The sequence below is a fragment of the Lissotriton helveticus genome, chromosome 7, assembly GCF_964261635.1.
Source record: "Lissotriton helveticus chromosome 7, aLisHel1.1, whole genome shotgun sequence".
Lineage (NCBI taxonomy): Eukaryota > Metazoa > Chordata > Amphibia > Caudata > Salamandridae > Lissotriton > Lissotriton helveticus.
The window spans coordinates 78,360,158-78,385,533 of NC_136068.1; the positions used below are offsets into that span (position 1 = coordinate 78,360,158).

General features: G+C 43.3%; 1 protein-coding gene across 2 annotated transcripts in view; it reads right to left on the reverse strand.

Moving 5' to 3' along the window:
- The window catches only part of CD4 (CD4 molecule), a 109,881-nt gene that overhangs the window by 1,020 nt on the left and 83,485 nt on the right, over positions 1–25,376 (reverse strand). For both annotated transcript variants that reach the window (XM_078651533.1, XM_078651534.1), the window contains 5 exons: positions 24,250–24,519; positions 21,734–22,099; positions 11,910–12,158; positions 3,044–3,168; positions 2,209–2,264 (listed from right to left, as the gene is read on the reverse strand). In XM_078651533.1, coding sequence (XP_078507659.1) covers positions 2,209–2,264; positions 3,044–3,168; positions 11,910–12,158; positions 21,734–22,099; positions 24,250–24,519 — 1,066 coding nt within the window. The remainder of the gene's footprint in view (positions 1–2,208; positions 2,265–3,043; positions 3,169–11,909; positions 12,159–21,733; positions 22,100–24,249; positions 24,520–25,376) is intronic.

The following is a 25,376-nucleotide window of genomic DNA, read 5'->3' on the forward strand; positions in this document are numbered from 1 at the left end:
TTTTGTTTGTGAATAGGAACATGCATGAATGCAAGAATGAGTCAGAGGGTTGAGTAATTAATGCATGTGTAAAAGGGTGAATGGCAGAGTGTATGTATGAAGACTTGAGTGCCTAAACTCGCCAGTTACCGTAGAGGCACTTTCATTCTTAAGTTATATCTACTGGCATTGCTGATTGTTGTTGTTGCTTTTACTTTGCCCCTTCATCAGATATAAATATTTCATGCTGTCTGGTTTTCTCCTATTAATATTCATTATTATTTCAGGAAAATACCATTATTTGGTTAAATCTACATTATTTGTATCGAAGTGCAATTGCTTTCCATAAAATCGAATGAACACATTGAACAGGTAGGTAATATATCAAGGCCTAGCCTAATGTTCTTTTAAATAAGAAACTTTACTACCATCATAACACTGTTGTATTAAGGAAATATATTTTATATAAATTGGAAACCCCAAAACCAACAGGCATTCCAGGATATTATCATTTTCCAAAACATCTTGATAGAAATGGACTCCCACTTTCTCTCTCGGGAAGGAGTTGGGTGTTTTTGCTGCTATAATCCTTCGGTTGGGTATGGATAGTGTTAGATGCTGAGACGGCTTATTCTATCTGTGCAGGATGGGTATGTGTAGTATTGGGCACCTTGCTTGGCCAGGGAAGGCCGCATCCATACTTGTGAGGGTACCTTAGCAGCAGAAGAGGTGTAGTCTCCTATACGTGATGAGGCCAGGGCCAGCCCACATCCTGAACCATGAAGGTGCTGCTTATGCAGAGGGGAAAGTGTGGCCTACTACAAACAATAAAGCCAGGGCTGGTCCACATTAGTAAATAAAAGGGTCCCCGAAAGGGAGACCTATTGTCTACTGCAAGTTGGGGACTAGGATTGGAAAATCGGGCACAGTGGTCGGGCACAGACTGCAGGATTGGAATGTCAAAACCCAAATATCCACGCGCCAGAATATCATTACAACAACATTGAGGGACAAAATATCGAAAGGTATGTTTCTATACGTTTTCCTATAGCTAACTCACATATACGTACCTTGGTTTTATATATCCCTTGTCTATGGACAAAGCTAAACCTCTCTGAAGAGCTGTGATGACAGTGAATCACAGCATCAGAGCTGCTTTTATTCATTTCAGGTTTACTTGGAAAGTATTTTACCAATCCAAAGCTGTAATATTGTGCCTGGAGTGGTAAAAGGCTTTTGTCATTTTACAGCTCGACATGGATGGCACTAGCTAATCGTTTGCTTAAAGACTCTGCTATAGAAATGGAAAAAGAGTGTGTCCCTTTCTAGCTTAGCATGGAGGGCACTATGCTAATCCTATGCTTAAACACTTTGCTAGAAAAACAGACATTTAAGGTGAGCACATTTTGTTGCTGGTGTACGGTGCTTTATATAGGAGCTGCTCTCCAATTACACTTGGGAACTACCCAGAGTTCTATGCTTCTTTTTAGAATAATTTATACAGCACTCTAAGCCTGAAAGGGTGTTTATTTTGACTTATACGTGGTGCTCCCTTGTGTTTGGGAATAGCTACGCTTCTCTGGATAGCTATAATGATAATGACACATGTGGCAGGGGTTGCTTTTGTTTATTCCAGATTAGCTTGGGTGGTATTTTACCAATCCAAAGCTATAATACTGTGCTTGTAGTAGTAAAAGACGTTTGCCATTTTACAGCTCGGCGTGGCTGGCACTGTGCTTATCCTATGCCTAAAGACTTTTCTGTATGAATGCCAAAATAGTTTGTCCCATCATAGTGTGCATGCTAATCCTATGATTAAAAACTTTACTAGATAAACAGACATTGGAGGTGAGCAAATTTAGAGTGCCGCTGGTGTTAGTGTGAACTCTATATAGGAGCTGCTCTCCACCTAAACTTGGGAACCACACAGAGTTCTCTTCTGTATTGCATTTGTGTACATATATAATCTTCAAGATAAATGTGGAATTAGGAATAGTGAATCCTTGCCTCCCTTTGTGTATTTACCCTTCGATATTTTACTTCACAATGTTGTTGCAACAATATTCCTTCCTGCCGATATACTATATTCTCAGCCAAAATCCCACAGCACAGTCCACCTTGCTGTGTTCTTCCACGTCAGTGGATCTAGACATACGGCTGCTGTCAGGAAGAAAGAGGTAGTGCTTGTTATAGGTTACCCAACCAAGGCCTGTCCTCGTTCATACATACTCATTGCACTGGCAGGTCCTGTGCTTCTTCAGCCAAGCCACTCTCCTCGCCCGCCGCTGCCAGCAAACACAAAGAGCAAAAGGACAAATTAATGCAGTAGAAATAAGCTTGTTTCTGTTTACTTGTTGCACAACGGGCAATCTCTGGGGCTTTCACATATCCTAGAGCACAGGAGAAATGGATAGAATGGATAGCTCACAGCACAAAGAAGCAGCTTGCTTTTCACAATGCTCGACAAGCATGCATTCACTCACTCTTTTGATTGAATATACCTCATTCACCCGCTTACGCCATATTGCCATTTAAGATGTATAGCCAGGCTACTGGAATTATGCAGCAAAGGATGACCAAATTATGCAGTTGGGTTTATTAAATTATGCGTCCTAATACAGCAAATTATGAAGCAGTAGTACTTCATTCACTATTTTCCCATTTTACATGTTAACGCTGTATGGGCAAAGGTCATTAAGATCAGCTTAACACCTAAATACAGCACCCAGCAACTGAAAGAGACCAGCCTTTGCATGACAATAGGTCTGCCACTGCCATGATGCAGAAAGTTATGGATTGTGTGGCAAGTGCAGCAAATCCATAGTTATGTGAAAAACACCACAGGCACAGAATTGCATATTTGCAGTGGCCTTGTTAGTGGCCACAGAGTTGGCCATCTTCAGCGCCTTCTGAACAGTCATAAGGGTAAAAGTGGATGGGAGGACAAGCAATGTGTATCTCTAAACATCACAATAACCTGAGACAGCTCCACCACTGCAGCCTTAGATGGCAGATACCCAACATGGGAACATACAACGTAAACACATAACAAGCAAGCACTTACCCGGAGAAGGCGGCTGCGCGCCACGCACACTACAGCACAGACGATGACCAGCAGTAGAGCAAGGGCCAAAGCACCACCGGCTGCCCACACCCACCAACCGAACAAGGCTGAGTTCCTCTTCTCCACTACAAAGGGAAGAGACAGAGATGAGAAGCCATTCCTATGACATAGCATAGCACAGGGAAGGCGCACTGGAGAGTTCTGTGATCTCGACACTGTATTGTTCTATGTACGCAATACCAAAGTACCTATGTGATAGGGCCCTATCATACATGTAAACCTGCAATAACTGTATCCAAAGTTTTCGTCTAATTACAAATCAACAAAACTTTTTCAAACAAGAAAATGCAAAAACTTTACATAAAAACAGTTTCACCCGAAAGAAAAAATATGCCCAGTCCATATGCCCGTTACTGCCCCAACCAAATAGCTCCCCAACAAATACATGCGGTATACTATTATAAACCAATCCATTATAAAACATGGGGAGAAACACTTGCCAAATATCCCAGAAATTCATGCCTCAATCTTTAACGCATTAAAAAAAACTTTTAATCTACAACATTGTAGGATTGAGTTCTAATGAATCACATAAAAATATAAATGCTCATTTCCCATTGTGCTTATAGTTTTTTAAAGAGATTTTTCTTGCTCTAAATATAAAATATCAACACTGTTGTTCGTACAGTAAGAGGAAGAACAGAATTCGTACACAATGTAGACCAGTAATAGTACAGCACTCATTGTGAATGTGCCAGGGCGTTTAGTCAAAGAAAAGGACATAGATCAATGTGGCAGGTAATATAAAGAGCAGAACATAGCCAACCATGTGAGCAGTTTTCAGCAGGGACCAATATTAGGAACCACAAACAGATTTTGTAAGAGGTCGAACAACAAGCAAACAAACAAACATATCAATCATACATCCCCTCGCCCATCTCGCGCCCCCCCCCAAGATTTCAGAGATCAATGCAACACTAAGGCAGCACTCTGTGATGGTGTCAGGAGTTGTGGGTAGTGTTAGTGGTCAGAAGCGGTGTAAGGGAGCTGCGACCCATGCGAGTGGGACCGGAAAACACTCAATCAGTAACATCACCCTAGTCTCAGCCTCACCTCCCACCCCTGAAAGTCAGTCAAGATAGCGTCCCATGCTCCTACCATGGTGCGCTTCGCAGAACAACGCAATTCGTTCCCACGTGGCCCAGTGCAACAAGTCTGCTCTCCAGACGGGGACCTTCAGCAAGCTTCCAAAGCACAGTAATCCTACGCTTAGCCAACACCAAAGCGAGCTTAATGAACCAGGAGGTGACTCTATGGGTGACAGGGAGAGGATAGATGCCCAGTAGGAAAAACTGGGGAGTAGGAGCAACTCAACGTCACCCCTTAATCCATATGAGGTCAAGAAGGATGGAATCAAGATCTCATAACATAGCACATGGGATCACCAGCGGGAGCACTGCAAAGAAATACAGAAGGCGAGGCAACACTACAATTTTAGCTACGGCAACGCGGACCGCCACAGAGAGGGATAAGGTCTTCCAAAATCCCACACTCGCATGTATTGCAATCACCCCCGTTCCTATATTTCACTCAAGAAGGTCAGGGAGAGTCCGATAAATCCGAACCCCACGGTACTGCACAACCTGCAGCTCCTAGCACATGTCGCCAAATCCGGGGGTCCTCCCTATCTGCATGGAGTGAAACAGACTGGTTTTCAGCCATTTCACGCAGGGTCCAGAGGCCTCCCCAAAGGCCATAAGGAAACATGCTACTACCCGGTCAGATTTCGTGTCCAAGTCATACACTATATCGTCCGGGAAGAGGGAAATAAAATGAGAAACCTGCAGGTCCGAACACCAGCGAAGGACAGGCCATTATGCGTCCTGCACGGCAAAGGTTCTACTGCAATGGTGAAAAGAAAGGGGAGAGCGGGCAGCCGCGCCCACCAATGTCCTTTAAAGTTATTGACTTTTCACAAGACTGCAAGAATTGGTTTTATATAACAGTTTCCTGCAACCTTGGTAGATTGACAGGTGGTAAAATCCCTCATGTCACCCACTGTATATGCACATTTTAGAATATCCCCTTCTGACTGGGACAAACAATGACACTGGTACAAGTAGTCCCTCTGTGACATATCAAGTGAGAACCAAAACCCTAATTAATATAATCTTGGGCTTATTTCTGTTTATTACAAACTTTTGTTACATACATTATTAAAATGATCTAAACACCTTTGTCTAGACTGCACTTTTATATGGATGCAGAACACAATAAATAAGCAACTATGCAATAGGGTCCTATCATGCATAGAACCTGCAATACCAGGACACAAACCTACATCTAATTTCTGTAATTCTGTATTATTGCTAATCACTGATAATAATAAAATCACATCACTACCAACTGTAATAATTCATTACAGGTGATTCGTGATTCCATATTTCTTGCAGCCACAACCAACAGCAAAGTAAAAGACAGGTGAGCAGAAATACAACTGCTGTTGAAAGAATTAAGGGAAAGCCTAACTCCCTGTCCCTCTTTCCTCTCAAACATTTCCAGTGAAAAGAAATAGTTATTAGCTTAGAATGAGGCATTTATGACAGTATGTTAATTTACTGAAATACTTGGCTTAATTGCACAAAACAATGGGGCTTTTTGCAGGTTACGGTACATTGTAGCCTTTTGTGGCATGTATAATGGGTTGCTTATATTCAACTACTTAAAATATGTAGCAAAGAAGCTTCATTCTGACATGTTTCAGGGGTGTGGAATTTCTATTGCAATGCCCAGAACATATTGTTTGGTTTCAAGGACAACTAGGCTTGAAGTTTATTTTATCCAATGAACAAGTAGGCTCCTCCCCCTGCATCACAACCCCCTTGGATGCCAGTGTACAGGGACAATGTATGGCTATGGAAAGGAGGAGTCTGCTGCTGAGGGAGGAAAGATATCCAAGAGTAGAAGTTGTTCAAAACTGTGTATAAGGTTAATTAATGCAAATCCTTTACTGTTAGGGTGAGTTAGCTAAGGAAATTCAGTGAGATATTCCTGCATTACTGATTACTAACCACTTTTGGAAAATGTACAAATGTGTGGCAATTTGTAATGCTCCCAAAAATCTCCTTTTTTATATGCAAATACATGCAGAAGAATGAAAACAAGAGCGTTGATTATATTTTTATAACAACCAATGTACCAAATATGTTTGTAATTTGTAAAAAAAGGTTTGCAAACAGTTTTACTAAATTAATGTCCGTTATGTTTGCATTCAAAATAAAATTTACCCCTGCAAAAATGTGCAACTTTAAATAGAAAATGGAACAACTTTCTAGAGAGTTTTGTGAAATTATTGTGCAATTTTTCAGGAAAACTTTTATTTATTTATTTATTTATGCATTTTATAAAGCGCACAACTACCCGAAGGTGTCTCGGCGCTGCAAAAGAACAAAGCAGAGGGGACCAGATGGATCATTGGTTAAAGAGCCAGGTCTTTATCTGTTTCCTGAAAACAAATAGGGAAGGGCTAGTCTTGATGTTGAAGGGCAGTCTATTCCAAAGTGTGGTGGTGGCATATATGAACGATCTGTCACCCCATGATGCCTTTTTTGTCCGTGGAACAATGAGAAGATTAGTACTGGATGATCAGAGTTGTCTGGAGGGAGTGTAGGGGGACAGAGACTGCTTGAGAAAATTTGGCCCAATTGTGTGGATGGGTTTATAGGCAATGCAGAGCGCCTTAAACTTAGCTCTACTTCTGATCGGCAGCCAGTGGAGTTGGCGAACCACCTTGGAAATAGGTTTGAATTTGGGGGTGCCTGTCAGAAGTCTGGCTGCCGCATTTTGGATTAGCTGAAGTTTATTGTGCACCTTTTCTCGTGCATTGGTCAGAAGTCCATTGCAGTAATCTACTTTGGACATTGCTAGAGTACTGATCAATGTTTTGGCCGCTGAAGCTGGGAGATAAGGGAGAAGCTTTTTGATAATTTTGATAGCATGTAATGCAGATGCGACTAAAGAGTTGGCATGATGCCTAAATGTAAGCTTGGTGTCAAAAATGACTCCCAGGTTTCTTACTTTGGTGACTGGGATAGGGGGATTTTCTAGGTCGGATGGCCACCACATAGCTGACCGGGCCGGTGTCAGATTACCAAAAATCATGACCTCTGTCTTACTGGAATTCAGCCTCAAAGAATTATCTGCCATCTAGGAGCTGACGGCAAGCATTCCTTTCAGAAAGTTGGCTGCCACCGTAGCACCATCATTGTGAATAGCTAACACAAGTTGGGTGTCGTCAGCATAGGAGGTAAGGCCCATGTTGTAGGATTTAATGACCCTCGCCAAGTCCAGCATATAGATATTAAATAGCGTTGGCTTAGCAAGGATCCTTGAGGGACCCCACAGGGAAATGAAAATGGAGGCGATTTGAAGGTGCCTAAGATGACAGATTGTGGGCGATTGGCCAAAAAAGACGCTAGCAGAGCTCTAGCCATATGTCCAATTCCTAATGCAGTGACACGGTCGATCAGAGTAACATGATCAACCGTGTCAAATGCTGCTGAAAGGTCGAGCATTTCATCTGAAGCTTTAATAAGTGCGGTTTCTGTCCCATGTCCTTTTCTAAAACCGAATTGCGTATCATCCAGCAGATGATGTTGCTCGATGAACTGGGTTAACTGAGAGTTCATCACCCTCTCTGCAATTTTTGCCGGGAGTGGCAAAGAAGCAATCGGTCTATAGCTAGCCGTGTCTTCAGGATCTAGATTAGATTTTTTGATGAGAGGCTTGATAATGGTCTTTTTCCATATTGATGGGAAAATTCCGGTCTTAAACATAGAATTGATTATGGAAGCCAGATTGGCTCCAATAATATCTAGGTCAAGTTTAAGAGTTGCGGGGGGACATGGATCCTCAGGGGATCCTGATTTTGATGCTGAAATGAGGGGTAGGATGATATCAGCGGATACTGAGGTGAATTCATCAAAGGTTAGAGTTTGGGCATCTGTGAGGAGAATCCCTTTTAGAGAGAGAAGATATGCTGCGTCCGCTGCGCGACTGGAAAATCATCCTTTTTTAAACCAAGGTAGCCAATCAACCTCTCTGCCGAGGTGAAGTGGAAGTGGGAGCGACTTCCGGGGAGTGCTGCAGGTCCGTCTTCCCTCCACAACAAGCTGACAGTCAGTGGTGGACCGGGGAAGTGAACAAGGAAGGTTTTTTAAAAGTACAGCATACAATGTTACAAGAACTAATAAAGCCCTTCGCTCGGCGCTCGTAAAATCAGCGCGTCGAAAAAGCGTCTACCTTGCTTTGTAATCAAGCCGAAGGTGGGAAAAATGATCCTTTTATGCAGTGTCAGGGGAAAGCTCTAGTCTGCAAACCTCTCGGCCGAGGTGAAGCGGAAGTGGGAGCGACTTCCGGGGAGTGCTGCAGGTCCGTCTTCCATCCACAACAAGCTGGCAGAGTCCGTGGTGGACTGGGGAAGCGGACAAGGAAGGTAAGAACTTGAAATATAAAATAATTTTCAAAGGTACAGCATACAATGTTACAAGAACTAATAAAGCCCTTCGCTCGGCGCTCGTAAAATCAGCGCTGCGAAAAAGCGTCTACCTTACGCCAACGCAAGTACCCTTGCACCATGGTGCAAGGGGTCCTGTATTTCAGGCAGGATTTTTTTTCCGCAGGAAGGCATACCTTCCTGCACAAAAAAAATCCTGTGAGACTTTTTTCCGCTTTATATGTGTGCTGCAGAATGCTGCAAAATTAGAAGGGGGGACAAAGAGACATGAAGATATTTCTCTTCGTAATTCCCAGGTTTACAACTAATGATGAATCTGGTAATGCACCAAAATCCATGGGTGGATGCATTGGAACACCCGTGCTCCACCCATGGAACGCCTCCCTGGGGCAGAGTAACGCAGTGCAGTGATTTGCGCGGCCTGCGTTTCTCCAGATTTACCAAGCCACACAGGGACGCTCAAGATGGCCTTGTGTGGCTTGGTAAATCTCATCTAGGTTTTTTGCCGCTCTGCGTCCTCCTGCGTGGCACAAGAGTGATCCATGACCTTTGATAAATCTAGCCCTTAGTAGCCCCATGTGCCGTTGAGGCGCTGACGTCATTATACGATGTGACATCACACGACCTTTGAGGCGGATTACATCACACCAAGTGCTTTTTGGCTTTGTCAGTAATAAAACGACTAAGGCGGCGAGACCAATCCCATAATCATTGATACACTTTAAGGTCACAGAAGCAGGTAAAAAAACAGCAAAAGTTGCAAGGCGCAGCAGAGTGGTCACAGAAAATTGCTCGACCGCAAAAGGGACGATGTGTATGATGGGCAGTAGCTCGGTTACGGCCCGTTCTGATTAAACCTGACTGTGTTTTGGGGGTTGAGTCATCGATGTTATTTTTAACCAACGCAGCCGTCCGCGTTCAGGGGCACTTTAAGGTAGGGTGACCAGGCGTCCCCGTTTTGCCAGGACGGTTCCTGTTTTTAACCTGCCGTCACAGGAAATTTCAAGAAATTTAGCTCATGTCCCGGTTTTTGGAGAGGGTCGACTGAAAACGCTGGTGGGAGGTGTTTTTTATGTTTTACAAAGTAGGGATAGTTAGCAGTTGTTTCAAGAAAGCAATTTAATTAACAGGCAAGCTACTGGACTTAACAATTGCATTTTATGTATGTTCTTACTGCCTGTTCTGTAATACTCTGCTGAAATTGTGGGCCTTCTTCTATTTTTGTGAAATGTCCCAGTTTTTGGCTTTAAAATTCTGGTCACCCTATACTTTAAGGGTGTCTTCTGTTGTAGGGTTATAATTCAACTTGTACGTTTATTCTGCAACTCTTTGAATGATTCAATGAGGATGTCGGGGGGAGGTCAGGTTACCCCCACACATGAGACCTTGACCCCGTTTCCGAATCTAATTGACGAGTCGGAGAGTTCAGTCTTCATTGTTGTTGACTCCTTGAGGCGTGGTTGATTTCTCTTCTGATGTGTAGTCTGTCTTTATATTTCTCGCTAGCAGATGGCGCCAAAAGACCATTAAATACGTGCATCGCTGGGATGAAGCGTGCACCTTGCGACAATTAACAGGGCAGTGGTCACACACACACAGTGCACCTTCTGCGGCACATAGAGTTATGCGGCAAGAAAACACACCACCAGTCTTACCGCCAAACTGTGGGGCAGACATACAAGTGAGAACACATATCTCATAACCGCACCTCCGCACATCTTAAAACTCAGGCCATTAGAACATAACAGGCACAGAACAGGTTAATTCTACCTTATAGAGCAATGGAACTAACTACAATTAAAATAACTCTGCAATTCCAAGAATGCTTTGCGCGTCAAGCTGCTTGCCCCTGCGGGCAGATGCAAAATCTGAAGGAAAATTTAAAAACCCAGTATTCTTTCTCTACTAGTTTTGCGAGATAGTGAAGCCTGTCTCAAGTTACAGACTATGATTCTCCTAACACACTTCAATATAACACACTATATTCTACAACCATAGACAAATGCCCACCACACTACATTATAACACACTATATTCTACGACCACAGACAAATGCCCACCACACTAGAGTATACCACACTATAGTTCTCGCCCCACAGACAAATTTCAACCACACCACACCATAACACACTATGGGTTTCCCACCAAAGACGAATGCCAACCACACTACAGTATAACACACTATGATTCTCCCATCACAGACAAATGCCAACCACACTACAGCATAATACACTATGATTCTCCCACCAAAGACAAATGCCCACCACACTACAGTATAACACACTATGATTCTCCCACCAAAGAGAAATCCCCACCACACTACAGTATAACACACTATGATTATCCTACTAAACCACACTATAGTATAACACACCATGATTCTCCCACCACACTACAGTATAACACATTATAATTCTCCCACCACACTACAGTATAACACACTATACTTCTTTCACCAAAGAGAAATGCCCACCACACTACAGTATAACACACTATGATTATCCTACTAAACCACACTATAGTATAACACACTATGATTCTCCCACCACACTACAGTATAACACACTATAATTCGCCCACCACACTACAGTATAACACACTATGATTCTCCCACCACACTACAGTATAACACACTATGATTCTCTCACCAAAGAGAAATGCCCACCACACTATAAAACACTATGATTATCCTACTAAACCACACTACAGTATAACACATTATAATTCTCCCACCACACTACAGTATAACACACTATGATTATCCTACTAAACCACACTATAGTATAACACACTATGATTCTCCCACCACACTACAGTATAACACACTATAATTCTCCCACCACACTAAAGTATAACACACTATGATTCTCCCACCACACTACAGTATAACACACTATGATTCTCTCACCAAAGAGAAATGCCCACCACACTACAGTATAACACACTATGATTATCCTACTAAACCACAGTACAGTATAACACACTATAATTCTCCCACCACACTACAGTATAACACACTATGGTTCTCCCACCAAGACAAATGCCCACCATACAGTACAATACTAAAGCCAAATCAGACCTACTATATTTGTAAAAGTGTGTTTGTTTTCTTACAGTGTGTTTCTCTCAGCTTGTTTTTGAAAACTTGTAGTTCTGACTTCCACATGTTTGCCCTACATTCCCTGCTCTGTGATTCTAATCACGCCTTGGTGTATGTTGAGAGTTCCCTTAAATTAATGTATGTTTTCTTCTGTAGAATTTGGAGTGTAACTCAGGGCAGACCTAAATCAAGGGACTGGCAGACAGCCCTTGCTACCCTCCCAGCCCCCATACTCATAGCCACCCACATACCTAGCTCATAGTCAGCAGTTTGCAGAAGCTTTTCGCCTTTGTAGAGGCTGCACTGCCATAGGCCGAAGCGCTGCGGGAACATCTGCAGGGTAATCCTGAATGTCCCAGCACCCATCTCCTCCTGCGTGTCTGCTAGGGATCCATTGACCTGAGTCCACCTCAGGACTGTCTCGTTGGAGTGGTTGGAGACCTCGCAGACCAGGTTCACTCGGCTCTCCGGGGCCACTGGACCTTTGGGTGAGGCCGCAACTGAAGAGTGAAACAGAAATAAGTTGATTAATGGTGCACTGGTGTCTGTAGGGCCCTATATGCTCCCATTCTGGTACAGTGGATAGTGGCCATGTGCAAACTGGGACTGGGCACCCTTTTCTGGCAGAGTCACTAGCCACTTAGGTGTTTAGAGGAAACCTCGCTCTGTGAGCCCAGAAAGTGGTCCTCTACGCGACCTCCTGAAGGCTCCTCCTAAAGGCCAAAGATGGGGATAGCGGTGTCTGTCCAGAACCCTCTTCCGCTCTTCCTGAAGAAGATAGTCCAATTCAATTAGAGTTTTAGATATCTTGCCTGTGGAGTCCCACTGGGTTCTGCTTTACGACACAAAATTTACAGTATTTATGTGGGACCACAAACAGCCTCCGGGCGACCATCCTTCAATGTGCATATGATATCCTGCTGCACCTCTGGGTGTCATTTCCGCTTCTCCCTCTACACACAGCGAACTACAATTGTGGCATTAACGCGTGGACGGAACGTATCTAGACATTTATCCAACACTCACAACCTTAGCCAATTTCCTCAGCTTTATCACTGATTTAAAGAGGAACAAGAGGAGAACATATAACTAGAATTTCCCAACTGGCCATGTCCCCATTGCGTTTGCTTAGGTAACTCAAAATGACTGTACTTAAAGAAAACTTCCGCCGGTCTAAAGTCTTAATTCTGGCTCATGTGGATGGAGGAAAGGACCTTCCCGCTAGTGCTGACCAGTTATATTACTTCATCTTAAAGGTTTTCTCCATGTGACAACATGTCTTTTAAGATGAAGGAATTTGCCTGTGGTACACTGCTGTTAATTAATCTTGAAGCCCCCCTTATAGTTTAAATGTTGTTGAAACACCTCTCCATCAGCTGCAATTTTGAAATCTCCACCAATCAAACCTTGCAATGGCAAATGAATCGCGTTTGACTCTGAGCAATCGGACATTCTGCTCGGCCCCCTAGACTGTGACACCAGACATTCTCTTGTAGTACTCCAAAAAAAGGAGTGCATTACCTAAGGACAGCATGCTTTGTCTTTGCTGATTTTATTCTTCAAATTTGAAATCTTGCTAAAACACATAAAAATACCTAATATATAACTCAACAAAGGTTTGTCTTTGACCCATTGTTGGAAGCTCTATCTGTTTCACCTTAGTTAAAGTCGAGCTGTGGTTACACGTGCAGAGCTCCTTTACCTTCTGGGTGGGATTTGGTCAATAACTGCTTTAACTAGTAAATAAATAAAATCAGATCTGGTGAACATTTGAAAGGGCCAAGAGGGGCTTGGACTATCCGAGTGTTGCGACCACCAATGAGTGGTCCTCCCATTTTCCCAGGGATAAAAGGATTGTTCTGCTGTGTTATCAACACCCGAGCCATGGTTGAGTAACAGCATAAGTGGTTTGTACTTTGTGTGATAAAATCATTTATGTACATTTTATCTAGATTCAGACAATATAATTGTGTGGATCAGGAGTGAATTTATTGAGCTAAGTATGTCCCACAGGTATGTTGAAGATAGTTTCTAGCACTTTACAATAAGCAAAAGAGTAAGAGGCAAGGAATACCTGTACACATCAGTGGAAGGGAAGATGAGGCCTTGGAAGCAGAGACAGAGAAGGGATGCATGCATTTGCTTAGAGTGATCATAGAGTCCTAAGAGGCATATATATTCATTAAGAGTTGCAACAGAGACAGAAGGGGCACATAGATTCATTATGAGAGATACAAGGGGAGCTTAGAATTACTTAGGGCGGTCAAAGACCAAGGGATGCATACATTAATTTAGAGTTGACACAGAGACACCAGGGCAGATGGATTAGCCATAGACACAAGGGATGCATACATTAGTTTATAGTGGACATGCAGATACAAGAAACACATAGACTTTCATGAGTGGTCATGGAGACAAAGTGACAAATGGTTTCATGGGAATGTAGCCATTAGGAAACAAACACAGAATAGGGGGCAAATTTACTAACATTTTGCGCTGTGTTTGCATCACACAAATGACACGAATCTGTGCAAAATGTTTATTTTGAATTTACTTTCCAGTACAGAACTTGTTTTGCACTGAAAAGTTGCCTGAAACTAACCAAGAGCAGGACTTTGTCTCACTTTGTATCAGGTGGCATTCCACGGGTGGTATATGGGCGTTCACATGTGCATAAGTTTTGATGCAAAGCCCTAGCTACTAACAATAGTAGGCATGGTTTTGTGCCAAAAATAATACTTTTTGAGAGTGGCATTAACTTGGATAAAAGGTTTTATTTCTCCAAACTTTTTCAACTTTGTATGTGTGCTGCCCTGAGAAACACACAACCACAGTGGAAAATGTTTTGAAGTTTTTTTAGTCATTGTGTTTTGTACTAGAAGGGTACATTTCCAGTATAAATCTATGCTGGATATTAGGCAAACACCCTTGCACTGTGGTGCACAGGTGTGCGTGGCACAAGGCCGCCTAATTGTGCACCAGCACAGAACTTGGGAGAGAGCAGGACATAGTAGTAGATATTGCATATTCATGCTCTCTCTTTATTCTCACTCAACACCTTTCATCGAAGCAGCTTTGATCGCTGCACTGCGTGGTGTGGCATCTTTGTAAATCTGCCCCTAGTTGTGAATGGTCAAAGAGACTGAAGGGATGCAGAGAATCATTTTGAGTGATCAAGAGAAATAAGGGGGGGGGGCGTGGCTTACGCGCCGACGTGTGATGGCGCTTCACCCGTGAGCTCCGGACCTACGCGGGAATCCTCACTGTTTTCCAGCAGTTTTCTCCGCACACGAAGTCTGGCAAACGGCATCACTACACGGCGGAACATGGTCCCCGTGTCTTACGAGCATCAGCGGCGCTCGTAATTGCCGCTTTCTTATCTTTTGGCTGCCGTCTCTTCTCCACTTGTCACGGGACGCGGGCGGCCGCCATTTTGTGCCGCCGCGCTCGCGTCCCGTTTTTTGGCATTTTCACCGCTCCAATGGCCCGTCTGCTGCACTGAATGCTCATCTTGGGAAAAGGTATGTGCCAAGGTATGCGCCTCCTGCTACCACTACGTTTTCTTGACTTTTACCGCCACAGTTCTCCTCAGGACTTCTAATCCTATTCACAATACATCTTGGCGGCCATTTTGAGGTGCTCCTTGCGCATTACCTCATACCTTCCTTTCCTATGCTGTTAACCCTTCATGGTACATTTAATACTTACCTTGGGTCCCATATTTCATGAACGCTTTGCTGTCTCTTTGATACCATATTCCTGGATGGTTTCTTTGGCTTCGCATGAACTTGATTTTTGCTGCATCTCGATGCATACCGTGTAGGTTTGCAGTATTGCTTCTCCATTGCCACATGGTACCTCTTACATGACCTCTTCTTTCCAGTACTTCGTATACCTCGGCTCATAGGGTCTCAACAAATCGATTGTTACGGTGTGACTTTCATTCCTGTGGGCCTCCCAGTTTGCCCCTCTGTTGGCATCATGTCTCAGAACGCAGGCCATGCGAGATCGTCTGTCACCGGTACCACACCGAAACGCCTTAAAAATGACCCTCCATCTCTAATCCGCTCCTCTCAGAACCCTGTGCTGGATTCCATTTTAGAAGAGGTTCGTGGCCTACAACCTTTCATGGTGGCAACTAATGAGAAGCTCAAGCAGATAGAAGACAGATGGGTCGTCATGGAAAATCAAGTTCTGCAACTAGAACAACGCATTAGTGACGTCCAGGATGTCTCTACAAAAATTCCTATTCTTGAAAAGGAGATACAGCAGTTGAAACTTCACACAGAGGACCTTGAAAATCGTAACAGGCGGAATAACCTCCGTATTTATGGTGTTCCGGAATCCCTTGGGGAGGGTGATATGGTGTCCTTCATCCGCAAATTCCTCTACGAACTTTTGGAACTCCAACCTGACTCTATTCCCCTAAATATACAGCGTGCTCATCGTTTGGGACGTCCAACATCTAACCCGGCTAAACCCAGAGGCATTATCCTACTTTTTCTGGAATTCACTGAATTGATGACTGTTCTTAAGGCTGCAAGAGCGAAACGTCGCCTTATTTGGTCGGGCCACACCATCTTCATAGCCCAGGATCTATCGAATGCCACGAATGCACGCCGCAAGGAGTTCCTTAATCTGCGTCCACGTATGAGGGAATTAAGCATTCAATATGGAATTCTTCATCCTTGTCTCTGCAGAATAACGCACAATGGTCGTTCTCGTACCTTTGATGATCCGCAGAAGCTTCGAGAGTATCTACAAACCGTCTCTACTTCCACGATGGACACTAATGACTGAAAATAACTCTTTTCTAAATTCTGCCCTCACTTTTCTTCTGTCATGACGACTGTTGTGGCCTTGTCCAGATCTCTTTCGTGTCATTTTTTACTATGACTTCTCTTCTTGTTGATTATCTCCTATCTATATTCCCGCGTTGTCCTCGCTCTGTGGGGTGGGCGCCCGCGTTGGCGTCTCCATGCTCCTACTATCTAAACGTTCTCTTTTTTCTCAGATCTGGCGTCTTTGCCTTGATCTGCTTCTTATCTATTTCCTTCTTTTTTTTTCCCTTCTTTTTCTTCTTTTTTTCACAGGCCATTCATGTTTATCCCTTGCTCATTTATGCTCCGTTCTCTTCTTTGTGTCACTTATTTCCTCTCTTATTACTGACTCCAGTACTCCTCAATGTTCCTCCCCACCTCTCCTAATGACTATCATGCTTCCTCGTCTACTGTTTCTCTATTTTTACCCAATATGTTTTGTCTATGTTTATATTGCGTATTTGAATCTCATTTTTAACATGTTTGTCTCCATTGTCTCTCCTTGTAGTTCCCTACCTGCAGTGTATCGGATCCAGTTGTTACCCTCCTCTCTTGTCTTCCATCATGTGTAACTTTGTTACGTGGAATGTTCGTGGTCTCGGCAACCCTGTTAAACGTCAAAAGGTATTGTCCCACTTATCCAAGCTAAACGCTCAGATTGCTTTTCTCCAAGAAACGCATTGTACAGATGTCGAATCCTTGAAACTTAAGAGGGCGTGGGTGGGTCAAGTTGTATTTTCTCCGGCTGTTGATAAAAAAAGGTGGTGTTGCTATATTATTTCGTAAAGGTTTGGATGTTCAAATTCTATCCTCTCAATCGGATGCAGAAGGTCGTTGGGTTATGTCAAAGGTGACTATACAAAACAAAACTATGGTGCTCCTCAATATTTATGGCCCTGTCCGACCTGACCCTAAATTTTGGACTGATGTCAAAATCCTCATTTCCTCCATTGACTGCCCTAATATTATCTTAGCTGGCGATCTTAACCAATGGTTAGACCCCTTTTCAGATAGACTATCCTCCTCCAAATTCCAACCTGATAAGACACACAAATCCTTCCAATCAGCCATTGCTTCACGTCCCCTCTTCGATGTGTGGAAAACATGTAATCCAAACTTACTCGAATATACATTCTACTCTAATGTTCACCACACCAGGTCCAGAATTGACTATATTCTAGTCAGCAAATCCCTTCTCCCTGCGATTCAGAAATCTGAAATTGGTTCTATTTTTCTTTCGGATCATGCACCTGTTAATGCCACTTTTGACCTAGCCCAAACCTCCTCCTCTTTCAATCGTTGGAAATTTAACACTTTCCTTCTCTCCGATTCTGTTTTTATGTCTAAAGTTAAGGATTTTATCTCTGAATACTTCACCCTCAATTTACCCCAAGACACGTCAGTTTCAAATAATTGGGATGCTTTTAAAGCTGCTCTACGAGGTTTCACGATTTCTTATGTATCTCGGAAAAAGAAACTCAATCGTGATAAATATACCGCCCAACTTTCCAACATTAAGACCCTTGAACACTCTTACTTCTCGTCCAAGAATCCTGACGCTCTCCACCAACTTATTAAAGCCAAATCTGAACTTAATCAAATTGCCACAGTTGAAGCTTGCAATACCCTCTTGAAGGTTAAATCTAAATTTCATGGGGGTCAGAATAAAGCGGGGAAAATGTTAGCAAACTATCTCAAAATTAAATCTGAGCGAAAATCGATTGGCTCTATTTTCAATGAGGTAACCAATACAACGGTTTCTTCTGATGAGGATATTGCACAAGTATTTCATAACTATTATAAACTCCTGTATACTGATGATACGCATCCTGATGATGATGACCTTTCCCGCTTCTTCCAAGACCTCCCCCCTCCTCCATCGCTCCCTACCGAATTCCATCAATTAGAGTCTGAAATTACCCCTCAGGAAATTCTCAAGGCAATTACCTCCCTCAAGAAAGCGAAAGCCCCTGGTCCAGATGGTCTCCCGATTGAATTTTACTCCAACATGCATTCTATTTTTGTCCCCCATCTTTTACAACTTTTTAACTCCTTTATCGCAAATGCCAAAGCATCTGGCTCATTTTTGGATGCCCTCATAATCATAATCCCCAAACCTGATAAGGACCATTCCCTGTGTAAAAACTATCGTCCCATATCCCTTATTAATTACGATTGTAAAATTTTTGCCAAAATTTTAGCGGCCCGCCTTGAATCCCTTATTCCTCTGCTAATCACAACCGATCAAGTTGGTTTCGTGAAAGGTAGACTTGCAGCTGATAATGCCCGTGTTTTTGCCAATATTATCTCCCACAGTAAACGATTCAAAGCCCCTCTAGCTGCCCTATCCTTAGACGCTGAGAAAGCGTTTGACCGAATTAATTGGAAATTCATGTTTAAAGCATTACATTGGTTTGGGTTTGGCCCCCACTTCATTTCCTTAGTTAAACTACTATATTCTGCTCCCCGTGCTAGTGTATTTGTTAATAATCAATTCTCAAAATTCTTCCCCTTATCCAGAGGGACAAGACAAGGCTGTCCTCTTTCCCCTTTACTTTTCATTCTTTGCCTTGAACCCTTCCTCACTAAAATCCGCTCTAACCCCCTAATTCAAGGGTTCACACAGTCCTCGATTGAGACAAAAATTTCAGCCTATGCTGATGATGTCCTGGTTTACATGGCTAATCCTGTTTCTTCCCTCCCTCCATTTTTAGAAGAAGTCCGCTTATACTCGTCTATTTCTGGCTATAAGCTTAATCTTTCTAAAATGGAGGTCCTGCCCCTCAACTCATCTTGCTACCAATATATGTTTGCATCGACGGATTTTGCATGGTGTCCCTCTAAGATCAAATACCTGGGCATTTGGTTCTCCTCTACCTTGCGTGACACACTCAAACTGACCTTTACCTCCCTTACTCAAAAGATCCAATCACTCCTCCAATTATGGTCTCCCCTTTTCCTTTCCTGGTGGGGGCGTTTAGACACCATCAAAATGATGATTTCTCCACATATTTTATATACTGTATCCATGCTACCTGTGAAAATCCCTAAATTATATTTCAATCGGCTGAACTCCATCTGCTCCAAATTTCTGTGGAATAATAAAAGATCTCGTATTTCCTTACATAAACTTATACGCCCAAAATCTGAAGGTGGAGTCCGCTTTCCTGATTTTCAATCGTACCATTCTGCCTTTTTATTAAAAACAAGCCTTCTCATTGGCGTTTGATTTCAATGATACCCCTCTACCTAGATGGATTGCTGTCGAAAGGTCCTTGTTAAAGGATTTTTCTTTCCAACACACCCTTTTCATGTCAAATTGTACATTCTTGACTATACACCCTGTACTGAAATACTCACATACTCTGTTGCATAATATACTCTCGAAAGACTCGTCCCCACTACAAACTTTTCTTTCCTCTAGCGTATGGTATAACAAATATCTTAAGTACAAGGGTAAATCTTTCTACTTCAAGTATTGGAAAGAAAAGGATATTATGTTTGTGTACCAATTTTTTTCGGGTTCATCTATTATTTCATTTGATATAATGCAAACTATGTTTAATTTACCTGCACATTTTCGCAAAGAATTTGACATTATTACTTCTACCATTTTATCTCACTTATCTACCCTTCCTACTTTTGATTTCCTTCCTTCCCTTACTCCTTCCACTCCATTATACACTATGTTTACTCAACAAATACCCAAAGCTGCGTTAATTTATAAACTGTTATTAGAGAATGTAGGCCTTAGGCCTAAAACTGTTATTGAAACTGTTTGGGAAAATGATTTATCTTTCTCGTTATCTGTTGATGTTTGGGATCGCTTATGGTCTAAACTGTTTAAGACTTCGATTTCAGCCCGTATTACTCAGTCACTTTTTTTTCTTTACCATAGAGCTCTAATTACCCCCGTAAGCATAACAAAATTCTCCCCTTCCTCCTCACCCGTTTGTTGGTCCTGTTCCTCTCACCAAGGTACACTTACTCACCTCTTATTTGATTGCCCATCAGTTCTCACTTTTTGGAACGCAGTTTGGAAATATTGCATGCGTATTTTTCATTTCTCTGAACCATTTTCATCGTTGCATATTTTTTTAGGTTCCCTATCTGATGTTTTGGATTTACATTCTTATAATGCAAAACTGTTTGATCTTCTCATTGCAACTGCTTTCAAAGTAATTTTGTCTTGTTGGAAGGATAACTCTAAACTGTCTGTGCATACATGGTGGAATTTTGTATGTGATGAGCACAGAATTGCAATTGCTTCCTCCTCTTCTGTCACCTTGAAAATTAAATCTGACCTTACCTGGCTACCTTTCTCTACCTTCTTATCCTCTTATCCCCCTCCCTAACCTTTCCCTCCTTTCTCTCTCTCTTCTTCTGTTTCTCTCTTCTTTTCTTCTCTTTCTTTCTCTCTACTATTTTCTTCCATTTCATATTTTCTCTGAACCGTTTTCATCTCCACTTATCTTTTATGATTATCGCATATTGGTTCTGTTATATGTCATGCTGTTATATTATACTGTACTAGCTTTCTTAAACAAAATAAAAACCTTATTAAACTGAAAAAAAAAAAGAGAAATAAGGGAGGCCACCATGAATGTACAGTGGCCATATGGAGACACGCGGCATATAAATTAATGACACAAGGGATGGATGTTAGTTTACAGTGGACGTAGACACAAGGGGCGTATAGGTTGCTTGAGAGTGTTCACAGAGACACCGGAGACACATAGATTACTTTAGGAGGTAATAGTGAAACAAGGGGCACACAGAATTGAGAATGGTGATGCATAAAATAGTTGCTGCACTCATTATGTTTTTGCCTCACACGCCGGAGTACAGTGTACCTCAGAGGATATGTACCACCACAGGGAAACAGTGACCTCCACACCTCAAGTGCTGTGTTCCACTGAGTGTCCTCCTGTCCCTTTCACTTGGACCCCAGTGATTTCATTACCAGACTGGAGGCTACCATTATGCAATAACCTTTTTTGCTGCCCCAACATGCAGCCATATAATGAACGTACGTTACATCATGAATAAAAAACATTCTAATAAAAATCTGAGAGTAACTCTGCATATCTGAGATCATATCATTGGGCATTAGATGTAAAGACAACGTGGCCTTATATTGGCGCTATTACCTCGGTGGTAACGAGCTTCTTCACACCACTGATCACAGACCTCACATCACATACCATCTCTCCCCAACCAGCAGAAGTCTTCCAAGCAATCAACAAATCCCTCACCTCGCAGGACTGAGAGATGGAATGTCTTCTTCAGCTCCTTGTGTGTAAACCCCACCAGCAGAGTGTACCATCCTGCGTCGTCGAACTGGACCCCGGGCAGCCGGTATGAGAGGTCTGAGGCGCTCACCATCGGGGGCCTCTGCCCACATGCATTGCTCCAGCAGACGCCATCTTGGCTGACGGTCAGGGTCGTCTTCTTTTGTCCAAGCTCAGAAGGGCCATCAGACCGGTAGAGGCCTCCACTTGTGACTTTTGGAAAGCTGGTGGTTGAGTCTCTGATGTTGAAGTTGAACAAAAAGGGGAGTAACACTGTGTCGTTATTTCTCGAGAACAGCATTGCGGGCCCGGATTCGTGGGTGAGTAAACCTGCGTACGGACATTATGAAGAAAAGAAAGAATCGTTTGAATCTAACTACTGGTGGGGGGCATTTTACGGTTAAAATCAAAACAAAATTATAGCCAGTGCATGTAACATAAGGCCTTGCATTCCTGCTCAGATAAACATGAAAGATTAATGCCACAGGGACTTTCTTCATTATGATTTTAGGCCTGGCTTGATGATACAGTTGTCTGCCATATCTACTGTTCCCAATTTTTTAAAATATACAAAGTGAGGGCTATTGCTTCACCTAGAGGAGTATTTCTCTTACACCTCCTGCCATTGGCTGTTTAGTGTATTATTCTCCTCTTGGAAGCTGTAGTGCAATGCAAGAGGAACAATTTTGCATCTCAAAAGTACTCTCAATAAAAACAAATTCAATTGTTTATCACACAGATGCATTGTATACAGAAAACAGTTGTTGTTTTGCTTTTTTCACTGCAGTTTGCTTTTTTTAATGCTTTGGCCAGGATTCAAATCCAAGCCAGACCTATTCGCTTTGCCAGGATTTGTTCACATTGGAGCAGCATTTCACTTTTCAGAGCCCCCACCCTTTTAACATCAACCATTATATACAGGTTTATCAGTGTTTCCTGACATTTAGTTAGTGCTAAAAGCTAGTGGTGGCTCCTCTGCAATGGCGGAGGAGCGTCGCCCCACTGTCTCAGAGCCAACAGCTGAAAAATAAAACAATATGTTACTATCATTTTATTTTTCAGTTGCTGACTCTGAGCCAGCGTGTGTAGGGTGGGCGGGGCTGGGGTCACAGGGAGGAGTGGTGAGCACTTTTAACTGTGCATGCCGGTTTGGCCAGCCGTCTCAGGCTGGCCAAACAGACATGCGCAGTTAGGTTTCTCTAACCCAGCTGCATTCTACAGCCGGGTGTGAAACATGCCAGACTTCCTGTGCCTGAGCTGAGCTTCTAAGCAACCCACCCAGTCCAATCCAGGTGCTGCTCTCATAGTATGAGAGTAGCATCTGGATTCGTTGGGGAGCCTGTCCTAGCAACTGTCGGGAGCAGCGGGTGAGAAGGAGCAGCAGGCAAGGAGGACCACCGAAGCGCGATCGCAGGATCAGGTAAGTTTCTATTTTTTTTATTCAACACTCCTCCCCTCCCCCGTCGCTGCTGCTGCCCTGCCACCCCCACTGGATATTGGCAGCAGCCGCAGCTGCTTAAAACTAGGAGCTTCTGCTTTTGGGGTATTGGTTTTAATTGTGGCTCATAGTAGAACTCTTGCTGCCATTTTGATCTACTTTACTTCCAGAATGTAATGTAATCTCATACTGTGGGTAATTGACAGGTATTTAGCGGAGCAAGTAATACTTTGGTTACCTTGTTTCAAGGCGTTCAAAGGTTTGCAGAGCAATGACCGGGTGCACGTGGAGATGAATCAATTTGCCTAGGTTCACACAGTTTGGTCAACTTAGGAAAAATGCCGGGCGAGAATTGTCGAGTCCGCTGACCCTGGTCCACGACCCTCCGCGTCGGGAATTGAACCCTGGCCCCGGGCCGTTCTCTGCTTCTGGGTCTGCCGCCTCTAACCAGTGAGCCACACCACTCCACTCAAGGCACTGTAGTATTTTATGGCAAAACCGGTGGCTAGCATTGTTTATTAACTTGTTTAATGCCAAACACCACAGCTTTTTAAAGGACATCATTAAACCAAACTAAGCCCCCATCCAGAGAACAGCAATTGCTTCTTAGTTCTGCCAGGGGCAATGCTCCTTTTATCCCTCAGTGGATCAACCACAATGTCTTGGCAATGAGTGCCTTAACTTTCACAGTGGGAAAGGTGAGATCAGATCTCCATGGAATAAGGTGACTCATGCAAACCCCAAACATGTGAACATTTAGCTTAGACTGGCAAGTTTATAAAATCACAGAAGACAACCAGTTACTAAACGGAAGAACTAGGACCACAATGAAGCAAGAGCGTGAGGTCCACAACCGACCAATATTCCAAGAATACGTTGAGCCATGTTGCAAAAATCAATTGGTAGAAGCAAACTATTTGGGGCTGGCATGCAGAAAGTGGTCAATGACAGCTCAGAAGTCCCTGATTCTGATTGAAGGACAGTCCACGTGCCTACCATTGTGACAAGATGTGGTCGCTGAAGGCGGTAGGTGCTTTCTTACCTGCCACTGTGACCTTGTACGGCAGCTCGAGGGAGGCTTTTACAGTGCTGATCTTGCACCTCCAGTCGCCGTTGTCTTCGAGCTGTAGGTCCTTCACATGCAGCTTCTGGGCTAGGTTCTGGTCTTGGCTGATCTTCCATGTCCCTTTTACCGTGTCTCTGGGGTTCTTGCATGTGATGCTGACGTCCTGAGAAATGGTGGCTGGATTTGCCTCCAGCAACAACTCAAGGTTGTCGGAGACAAGGAGGGCTTTGGAGTCAGGACTGGTCACTGGAGGGGCAAGGTGGGATGTGAAAAAAAAGGCATGAGTTAGTATTATAGTACTGGCCGGCATATCACACCGCTGTAGGCAGATTACTGTCATGTGACTGAATTTGTCTGCTACACTGCAGCACATCTATTCTCTGGAAGCAGATCACACCCCTGTAAGCAGATCCCACCTCTCCAACCATACTCCTGACACGTGAAGGGGTCCCTCTACTACCCCTCATCACATAGCTTCAGTAAGGCCAGAATATCCCCCCTCTGTAAGCAGCAGAGCTCTGTCATGTGAGTATGATCCTCTACTCTCCTGATAACATCCCTGATCTGGCTGGACAGCCCACTTTGGTAAGACCTGTATGCTTGTATGTATGCTTCTAAGCATGCATGTGTTATTCCCATAGTAGGAACTTAGCCAAAAGGCAGGAAAGCACAGTACACAGTTAATGACAAGCATAAAGCCAACAGGTGATGGGAGAGGTATCTCGTTTGTGGATTTTCGCTGCACTAAAGAGGAGTGTCCTCAACTCTTTCCTAAATTTGAGCAGCGTTGGCACGGTCCGGAAGGATACAGGGATGTTATTTCTGACCCTGGGTGCATAGATGGAAAAGGTCTTGTTTTTTCTTTCTTACACTACCTCGTCTGCAGTCTGATAATGTCTTGGCTGAGATTGTGAGCTTGTCTGCAGTTGTGCCAAAAGCCACCAGAGATGGTGAGCTTGTCTGCGGGTGTGCCGAGAGCCACCGGAGATGGTGAGCTTGTCTGTGGATGTGCCAAGAGCAACCGAAGATGGTGAGCTTGTCTGCAGGTGTGCCAAGAGCCACCAGAGATGGTGAGCTTGTCTGCGGATGTGCCAAGAGCCACC